Source organism: Corvus kubaryi, unplaced genomic scaffold, assembly GCF_017639235.1.
Source record: "Corvus kubaryi isolate FWS band 111438036 unplaced genomic scaffold, C.kubaryi_AGA036_p1.0 37396, whole genome shotgun sequence".
Lineage (NCBI taxonomy): Eukaryota > Metazoa > Chordata > Aves > Passeriformes > Corvidae > Corvus > Corvus kubaryi.
This window is the reverse complement of record NW_024581135.1, coordinates 4,861,772-4,872,236: the sequence shown is the minus strand read 5'-3', so window position 1 is coordinate 4,872,236 and position 10,465 is coordinate 4,861,772. Positions and strand designations below refer to the sequence as shown.

Genomic DNA, 10,465 nt, shown 5'->3' with positions numbered 1-10,465 from the left:
CAAGTGTAAAGTAAATAAAATGTCTCACTGAAGGGAAACTGAGACATCACGACAAGTAAAATTCCTCAGGCCTGTGTAAGAATTCATGATTTCAAAATCATGGGACTTCTATACCCACTAGTTAAAATTTAGATCTACCTGAGTTTTTAAGATAAGAGATTCTCTGCTAGAAAATGAATGGTAGAGTTTCTGAAATGTCCAACTACTTACGCCTCATAACAACTGTAATTTTGAAAAAAAAATAAAAAAAATAAAATGAGGGCCTAATCCACCTCTGATGATGTCAGCAGAACAAAGGCAGAACCTGTGGAATCGTAGCTGTGTGGTATGAAACTATTTAATACAGTATTTTTATAGAAAAAATAATAGCTTTAAAATTCTATTGACATTAATATACAGCTATACACCTAAGTTACCCAAACACGTGCAGAGCTGCAAAAACATTCAAATAGAATTTGTATAAAAAGCAAAAATTTTCATTAAGAAAAGGGATTTAGCCATTTGTACAAAGTCATGTTCTTTTGCTTCAATTTGCTCTTTCTTTAGCTTTCATTTTATAAGTTAAATTTAGAAATTAGTCAACACACTGAATTAAGTATGTAGATTTTCATTTAAATAAATCAGTCAACAATTTTTTTATAAAGTATTTAACACTTCATTGTAGAAACATAGGCAAAATGACTATTATAACCAAAATGAAAAATACTGTTCAATTTAAAAAAATGTACTTAAACAAGAACCTGAAAAAGTTTATGATATGCATAACATTGTTCAAGCAAAATTGCACTAGTATTACATAAATCAAGAGTTTTATAAAGGCCCCAATATGGCAAAGTTTAGAAATAGGTAGTATGCATGCACAATAGTACAACAAAAATCTCTTATAAAACAGCAGTTATTTTTGTAATGCTTGTACAAAGGGAATAAAGAGCAACCACAAACATATTTAATCCGTTAGGTTAATATATTATGATAGCTAAAAGTCAGTCATGTCTAGCAGAGGAAGGAAGAGTCCTCCACAGTAATGTGTGAATACGTCTTTTGTGCCTTTAAAGTTATGTATAAAATATTTTGATTCAGTTCAAACCTGAAAGTAATTGTATTCTTTATTTCCATCAAAATTAAAAAAGGTGAGTCAGATTTTGCCTCTTAGCAACAACTGAAAACAGACCAGGTCAGAGAAGTGCTGGAAATTGATACTGATGCTTTTCACTTTTGATCCTTGGACTCTGATATTGAACACTACTGAAACTTGGGCTTTGCTAAGGTTTCACTAATATGCAGCTTTGTTTGTTTTACCTCCACAATACCACAGTTTATCTTAATTTAAAGAAACTGCTGTTTTTTGAATCCTTTAATATCACTAAACAGGTGTGAGGGGTTTTTCTGTGATTGTCAAAACCGAATGCTGTGATCATCCGAGTGTGCTTTAGGTTTGGGGTCTGGCTTTTTCCCTACTGCTCGGTTTGTGTTGGGGAGTTATTAATCCGTAAGTACTGCGTGTGATTAAGTGAATAAACATGTAAAGCATGTGTAGGCAATGCCCTCTTGTGCTCTAGGGTGGCTACTGTCCTACAGGACTGTTGGAGTTTGTATGCTTTGTCCCACAGCAAGTAAGGTTTCAGCTTCCAAGATATATCGTTACTATGTTCTATAAGGTTTTAATAAATACAAAGCTTGTTTACATGGTATATATGTTTAGTATATCATGTACAGTCACTGAATTTCTGAAACATAATCATTGTGTTCATGCAGATCATTAGATGTTTCACTTCTATAGTCTTGTTTACTTCTTGGCAACCTAAAGCTAATTTAAAAGCAAGTTATGTTTGTTTGTGAAAAGTTATCTAGCTTCATCAGGATCTGAAGAGAAGTTCTAATGGGCACAAAGAAGAGAGTAGACCATTCAATCATTCTTTCACCATTTAAAATAAAACAAAATTACACACTGTACTACAGCTTCCAGACTACATAATGAAAAAGTGCAGATACCATCTTCATCGATTAAGTAGAACCAAAAAAGTTCATAGAAAATAGATTGCTCATTTTCACGCTACAAACGAATATATTGTTTGCCATTTTAACAAATTTAAAGGTGTGTTATTTCAGCAGCATTGTTGTAAATTGTACCGTAGTGCAGTTTCTTTTTCATAAAAATACCTTACAAATGGTCAGTCAAAAGTCATCAGCAAAAGAAAAACCCAGAAAACAATCAACCAAATAAAAAACAGAGGTAATGCTGATGCCAAAACAATTATAATACTGTTGGTACATAGAAAAGTAATCCTTATATTTTATACATTTATACAGAGTATAAAAGGTAACAGCAGATTATGCCACAGTCTCCCTTATCCCAATATCTATTTTCTTTGGAAGAAGTTCTCTTCTCTCATCAACACTTGCTAAGGAGTTTCGACAGTTTTGTCCATCCACGTATAACTTTGCATATACTGGATTGGCGTAATTTGTTGGCTGCAGAGAAATTAAGCAAACGTTAGATCAGTCAGATTGAATCAAAATTAGCATTTATGGAAATGGAAATGACTTCGTTAAAACAAGAACAAGTACACATAAAATATAACAGGACATATTTAATAGATACCTGGACGTCTGCAAACCTGATGATGAGTTAATTATTTAGTTGAAAATTAAATTCATGATGAGACATGCTATTAAAATAACCAATGACATGACATGCAGCATATTATGATATTAAAACCATAAAAACGACGACGAAAATTAAACAAAAAACCTTGATAAAATGTCTCTGAGGTTGACTTGTCCACCTTATTACATTGGAAGATTCCAGAATAGATATGAAGGAGTTTATAGAGAAGGTGCACTGTGAGACCATGTGACAAGTTTAACAGTAGAAAACTGCAGCCAACAGTTTCCATATATTACCTGTTCTAAGACATCAGCATCCCATCAATAGCTGACCATGTTTTCGAATTCTGTGGCCCAAATACACAACATGATTTGACCAAAAAATTCAATACTTTCGTAATGTAAATTAAAATTTAATAATAAACCAGCATAACTATTAATATATCATAGTAGTTAGAAATTGAGAAGTCTTTTCTCAACAATTTTGGTCGCTTGGACTGTAATGAAAAACATCTGTTGAAATGAGTGGCACTTCAGTACAGGACAAGTCCATTTTTAATGCTGCAAAGCACTTCATTGTGTGAGAAATCCCCCGAGTCTCCACTACCTCCTTCATACTTCGTGCCTTTATTGTCTCTAGAAGAACTTTGCTATCCAATTAGACTTAAGCTTTTACCTACAATAACAGGAAAGGGCACCTTTGTAGTCACAATCCCCCTCCTTCTTACAACTAATTTATCAGCACTGCTCTGCTTAATCAGATACTGAGTGGAACACCAGCAAGCTCTAAAAAAAGGAAAATTTTGTTGGTGTAATAAGAAGTGGCTAAACTTTGAATTGCCCAAACCAAAAAAACTCGAAAGAATTGGGTAGGTTTTCCTGACTTGAAAATATTCTGAGTACACCACAGGAAACAAGGAATGAAGGATGACTATAATCTTAGTTCTTCCTTTCCTTGTTGATAACTCTGTTTCTGAGCCCAGGATTCAGATATTCCTCAGGCTGGATAGCTACAACAGCTACTCAGTGAGTTAAAAGCTGCCCATTCCATCTGTTACAGATGACAAAGTGATTGCCTCATGGTCCAGACTTTCCTGGAATGGAGGCAGAACAAGGTGAGCCACATTCATTTAATTAAAAAAAAAAAAAAAGAAAAAAAAAGAAGAAAAAAAGCTACTCTCAGTTCTACCTGTCTGTTCCCATAGATCTCTGCATTTGTAAAATTAGAAAAGAGAAATTTAGTTCTATTTCAATTGTCAGGACTTTTTTATTTCATTGACAACCATTATTAAGGATGATAACCACAACAGAACAGAGACTCTTGGCATCTATGCAGTGCCTTACTGAGTTATTAAAATTATATGTAATAGTAGGCTCTGCCTCATGATACTTCTCTGAGTGGTACTGATCGCACAAGGCAGTACAGTGAGGTACAGAAAGAAGCTGGAGTGACCAGAATTTAAGAGAAAAAAATTAAAGATGAGTGAATATTCTGGCTTTCATAATCCATGGTTCTGTGCTCCATCAGAAAAATCACATCCATTAAAAATTATTAAGCTTCCAAATACAACATATTACAATCATGCAAGAACGTGAATGGCACAAAAGATGGATATATACTGAGGCACATGAAAATGGAGGTCATATTGATGTCCCTTTTGTATTTTAAATTTTAATGTTTGCAAACCTCATGCTAAGTTGTAGTAAAAAAATCTGACGTTTTGGAAGGAACTGTTTTATGATACAAATCTATTGAAATCTGAACAATGAAAATACGCGTTGCAAATATAGAAGGAAATTGTTAATTTTTATGTGCAAATTCCTCTGTAATAAAAACACTTGTTTCCATTACTTGGGACCATCTTTAAGTTCCATAAACTTCACTAAATGCCTGTAATTACATACAAATAAGAAATATATCAGGATACATGGCTGTGAATGCCATGATAAATATGCCATTATATAATATGGAAAAGCATCACGTTGCTTACTGGCTTTTTATTCCTTTGCAAAGACACATTTGCAGTTTTAGATCATGTTACAATGATGGCTATGGATGAAATTTTGTATGCAGAGGGGAACTCCTCCTTTCAAATAGAAAATGTATTATTTACTGTCATTCTTCTTTCCATTAAAAGAAGAAAAACAAAATTAAAAACAAACAGAAAAGGCCTCTACTCAAAAATGACAGACAAACTTTCTTTAGAAAGGGGCTGTGGTGGAATGAAATGGACTTGGATCATCATTTCTCACCCCTGTTGATAGTGGTCCTTTCAAGTCAGAGTTTAGGTAGATTGATGGAGCTGTGTGGGGAAGCTTGAATGCAGTGGACCCTCCCCCTATGTATCTGGCCTGTATAAACAGAAAATTTTAGTTTCTGTGCTAATAGAGCATTTTCCACGTGTACTTATCAACACTGCTAAGTAAACAGTGCACCAACTAAAACCACTATTTTAGAGTGATCTACATTTATAAAAACCTCCTTCCAGGTATTCCTCAGCACGAAAAATCCTTACCTTCAACACGAGAATAAAATTCAGCATTTTATGACCATTTTCCACTAAGGATTAGGGCCAGACTTCACAATAGGGATTGGCTCAGCCACTCTGCCTCCAGTGAGTAACTCCATTTTCAGCTTACCTCCTGCACTGAGCACACTGCCTGTGTGATTCAGCGATGACATTCCTAGAGCTATCAGTAATCCCGTTATTGCTTTGTCAGAAACGCCACAGAGCGATGGCTGCCCTTTGGTGTGTGTCTGATTACGGAGCTCTAGGAAAGATAGCGCGGCATTACCCTGCTCATCCCGTGTCACATCACTCAGGGAGTTCAATCACTGGAGTGGTGCTGCAGGAGTGACAGCATCTCTTACAAGGAAATGATAATACTTACTAGCTTTGTGTAAACATTTAATCTATCTGCCCCGCCAGGAAGCCCAGTTCCTTATGCCTTGGGAAGCTTTCACACGTGAAATAAGTGAGTCTCATATGTATGCATGCACTCTTTCGTGCTTCAAACAGAGGGTGGACAATAATATATTTCCAATTTTCAGTATTTGCCACTAGGCTAAAAGGACAGGTTGTGGTTTGGCAGTTTATAGACACATCTGCCATGACAAAAAAAACCCCAATCTTTTTGTAGTTAATTTCTAACTCTGTTTTGATAAAATGCAGGCACTGGGAAAAATGAACATCAGCAAGCATCAGACTACAAAACAGCTGTTAATATATACAGGACATTTATTCTAATGAAATCTAACTTGATTTTATATTCATTAATTAAATCTAAATGTCATTGTTCTACATTTCTATTTGTTACATTTAAAGACAAAACCTTTGCAAGACATAAAATAAGTAGTGGCTTTGCCACTAGAAAGAGAAAAGAAATTACCTTTTCTGCATTTAGAGTAAAATCTGAGGCTAAAAGACCACCTTCACTGTGGTCATGGCCCACCTCATACATGTTATATGATGGATTGCCGATTTCTACATTGATTCCTCCATTTATCATGGGTTGTCTTCTGATAGTTTTTGTTCTGTAATGCACAAACATACAAAAAAAAGAAGCTAGCAAACTTTCAAGCAAACTATTGGATATTTTGTTTCTCTTTAAGACCAACAGGATGAAAAAGCATTTCCTGCAGAGACAATCATAAAATCCTGCCATTTTCCAAGCAAAGTAGCAATCTGAGCCTATGTATAGATCTCACAGAAGCTGGAAGCAGAATTTTATTGGTTTTCTCAGTTTGGCTGTAGAGGTAAGAATCCATACAAAGTGCTAACTCACTGTCTACAACCCCAACTTCCTCCAATCATTCCCAGATTTCCCTCACTTGCAAGGAAAGCCTGGCAAACTCATTGCAGATTCCCTGCAGGAATGAAGATGGAGCGAACATGAGTCATGTCCCCTTGCTCATTCGTTTCACTTCTACTTCAAACCAGTTGCCCAAAGTCAGTTGTAAACTGAGGACAAGCAAATGGTTTCATCATGATGTATTAAAAATGTATGAATTTGTCATCGTTCCAGTTTGTATTCCCTGCCAGTGGTTATTGGAACACTCAAGTTCAACTTGAATTTTCTTTCAAGCTTTAATAAAAGATAGAGTCTTATTTTCATGCCTAACCTTGAATTAGGTATCAGTAAAGATAAGTGATTGAGTTGAATTGTTTCTGTTGCTGAATTCATTTCTTTTAGCTAAGGAGGTGATTTCAGCCCGAGCAATTGAAATAACCTCAAGAGGGTAATTTTTTCCCAATGCAATATGTTCTGTAGAATTACAGGGGAATAATAGGGAGGTCACAGTCAGTATGATAACAGTCGAGTCCTCTTGTTGGCTGAGTAAGATGCAGTCAGTGTCTGAAATCCAATATACTAAATGATCGGTATTTTTCAGAAATGTCATTGAAAAAATTTTTCCTAAAATAGGCACTTAACAGTAGCATGCAAGTGTTGAACAACTACACCTAGTTTAATACTTGACAGTCTTCTCTGAAGAGATAAAATAACTCTAAAATACATTTTCAAATATCATTTTAAGAAGAAAGTCCTTTATTGAGGCTAGTTCTATTTCTCTACTGAAAATCTATTATTTAACAAGTGATTCTCAGTAACCTAAATAATTCACAGAGCAGCAACTGGTCTCAGGATTTGGCTACCACTAAATTTGGCGTTTCAGGTACAGTGGCTCATTATGACATCCATGGAGCCTGGCAGGGTCAGCATTACTAACAGTATGGTCAGGAAATGTATTTATCTTGTTGGCTTTACAAAAAGGTTTTAAAAATTGATGCTTACTAGTTTACACCAGAGTTTTCAGGGGAGATGCTGTGTGTGGTGCCAGACCTTAGTAACTTAAAAGATTCTTTTAGCCTGAAGCACTGAAATAGTCTTGTAAATGGCCACGTTTGCAGAAACAGCAGATTCATCACTTATTTCTAAAGGATTTAACAAAGAGACATTATCTTGGTTTCAGATGTTGGGTAACAAGCCCCAGGAGAAAGGAAGACAGCTGCTCAAGGCCAGCAAGCAGGACAGCTACAGGCCTGAAGTAAATGGTTTGCTGTCTGATTCCCTCTCCGGGCCTTCCCTAGTAGGCCATGTCCTTATTACCAGGGATCTTCCCTTGTTAAATCTGCATCACCATCAACATTATGTTTTTGTCTCTGAACATGTGGAGGGGAGCAGCTCTCTCAGGTGTCTCATACAGCAGAAACACTCTTGCCTCCCCTGGCCACCAAACACGGTCTTGGAAGAAATGCCCAAAGTCAAAAAGTCAAATACAAGTCCTTGAGTTCATTATCAGCTCTAAGGCAGCTGAATTCAAGAGAACAAAATATTCCATGCTCAGTGCTGGAATGTGGCTTCCTGTGCAAGATACCAAAGGAACACAGTAATGAGGAAAACATTTGGGACTCTACACTAAATATTTTGAGTATTGTTCACATCTTCCATATAACTCGAAGATGTAAACAATACTCAAAATTTGAGTGTGAGTATGCGGTTTCAATGAAATACATGAATTCTGTTAAGTTCTCTAAGCGCCTGGATAAAGTTATTAACACTTATACAGCCTTGTCAGGATTGAGAAAAGTGGGTAAGAACTACAATTTTTTTATCTACTGCATGTGGAACATAAGTATCAGTAACAGAACGTGGTTGTTCCAGCAAGAACCAAAATGTAACTGATTTGCTGCCTGCAGAAACAAGACTTGGGTCATTTGTTGTGTATTTTGTTTCTCATATAAAGTGATTTTTTGTATATCAGAAAGATGAAAATACTTAAAATATTTTTTTTAACTTCATAAATAAATATAAAATTACTTACCTTCGTTTTCTTTTGCAAAGAAATAGTCCGATGACAAGAGTAGTGATCAAAGTCACCAGTAAAACAAGAGGAACAATGATTGCTATGCTTCCTAAAACAGGAGAAGGGAATACCAGTGAATAAGCATGGCTTCACAGCTATAAAACAGTTAAATTAATTAAAAGAGAATAATTTCCCACACCAACAATACAGTTTCATGTGATGAACTTCACCCATCAATTTGACATTTTAATGCTGATCTATAAAAAACCCAACTTCATTACAGATAGTGTAATATCTGTATTATACAGACAAGTACTTTTATAAACAAATCAGGAGTTTCCTCTTTCTGGATACCAACACACTTTAGACTAATTCCCTGCCCTCATTTGCAGCAATAGTCCCTGAAAATGTGTGGAATTTCTGGACAATTTGGACTGGAGTGGCATGGCCACTGACACCCACCATGATCTTCAGCAGTTTAGGTCATGCAATTATTAGTTTAAAATATTCAGTAGGCTTGGCTCTGGTTGAAGAATTAATTAGTATTTATGGGTATCTATTATCTTTATTTGTGGGAAAATAAAAGGCAGTGAGCAATGTTAATTTCTAGATGGTTGGTGCATTCCTACATTTTGCTGCATTTTACTGCATTGTACTTGAGAGCCAACAATTTTGTTATGTTGATATAGGCAATCAAAAAAACTACAATAATGCTTAATGCAGCAGAAAAACAGCACACAGATCAGACAGTGATGTTAAAGGAGAGGAGGGAACAGGCAAGAAGAAAATGGGCTTCACATTATTTTGGCAGATAATTTCACTGAAATGAGACGATCTGCAAAAATAAGGTCAGCAACTGTACCCTTATTTCTCAGCCTTACTTTAAGTACCTGCTCGTAAAGAAATACATACAACAAATAATTTTATGTTACAAATAAAGGACTTATAAAAACAGGACTCCAGCAGAAAGCCAGTGTGGAGTGGCATGTATTTTCTTTAATATCACAATCCTTAACTTGTGGAAAACAAAAATATTGCTGGTTGTTTCATTGGCTACATTTATTGATTTATTAAAAAGAAAAAGCTTCTGGCAGTGTCTGCTCTACACTAACAGTCTAAATAAAGAATTGAAAAATGCTTTGAATTCTGCCTGAAGGCTTATTGAAAGCCAAGTCAGGTTGTCAGAGACACGAAATGAAGTACTGAATAACTTGAAGCATCCTGAGTTCACTTCAGCTTGTGAAGATTCAGCATGTAAAGGACATAACAACAAGGCTCTTTTAAGAAAACATTTGATAAATAACTGGATTAAGTTCTCCTTAGGAGACAAAAAAAAAAAAAAAAAAGTTTAATTTTGTCTTGGCATGTAAACTTTCAGGAAAAATCCCTGAAAAACATCCCTCCAGGCATGAGTTGCCATTAAGTAGCCATGCTGCAGCCTGGGGTCTAGGAGAAGCCCAAGACAAACACCCATTTCCCAAACAGTGGCTGTGATTCCATCAAAATGAAGCAGCAACCCAGGTTTTGCCTGCTTTTTTGCCTATTTCCAGCTTTGTGAGTGTTCTTTCACTTGTGTGGATTGCTGGGAAGGTTTCATCTAAGCACCAAGCTGACCTGAATAGCGGGCAGCTCATTTTGCTGCTTCACTTGGGCTAAATGTGACCAAGGCAGATACAGCAGGGCACCAGCAGCACACTCAACACTCTGCAGGGACCCTTGTCCAGTTTAAGCTGCCAATAGTGCAGCAATGCCATCCTTTTATGCTTACAGACATGTTTAAAAAAATATGGCAGGAGCTATTCTTACTTCCAGGACAATTTTCACAGTAGGTAAATTTCTGCAGACAGCCAATACAAAAGTTATGCACTACTTACAGCTCTATTTTTGATGCTTTCAGTAGGATTTAAATGGTCAGAGGTCTCACACTAGCTCCCTGCACAGGGCTGATATGGCCAAACGCTTGTCACTTGACACGCTTTCCTTAAGGAAAGTGCAGCTAGCCCTTGGAGCAGGGAGCGTACGGCCTAAGAATTGCATCCAAACTGCCTCGTG

At 36.1% G+C, this 10,465-nt stretch overlaps 1 protein-coding gene across 1 annotated transcript in view; it reads right to left on the bottom strand.

Annotated features, from left to right (window-relative positions):
* Positions 1-319: 319 nt before the first annotated feature.
* LRP1B (LDL receptor related protein 1B) overlaps positions 320-10,465 on the bottom strand; it is a 639,031-nt gene continuing 628,885 nt past the window's right edge. The window contains exons 88-92 of the mRNA XM_042040771.1: positions 8,432-8,522; positions 5,998-6,142; positions 4,861-4,959; positions 2,905-2,954; positions 320-2,472 (exon numbers count right to left, since the gene is read on the bottom strand). Of these exons, the coding sequence (XP_041896705.1) occupies positions 2,910-2,954; positions 4,861-4,959; positions 5,998-6,142; positions 8,432-8,522 (380 nt within the window). The 3' untranslated portion in view covers positions 320-2,472; positions 2,905-2,909. The remainder of the gene's footprint in view (positions 2,473-2,904; positions 2,955-4,860; positions 4,960-5,997; positions 6,143-8,431; positions 8,523-10,465) is intronic.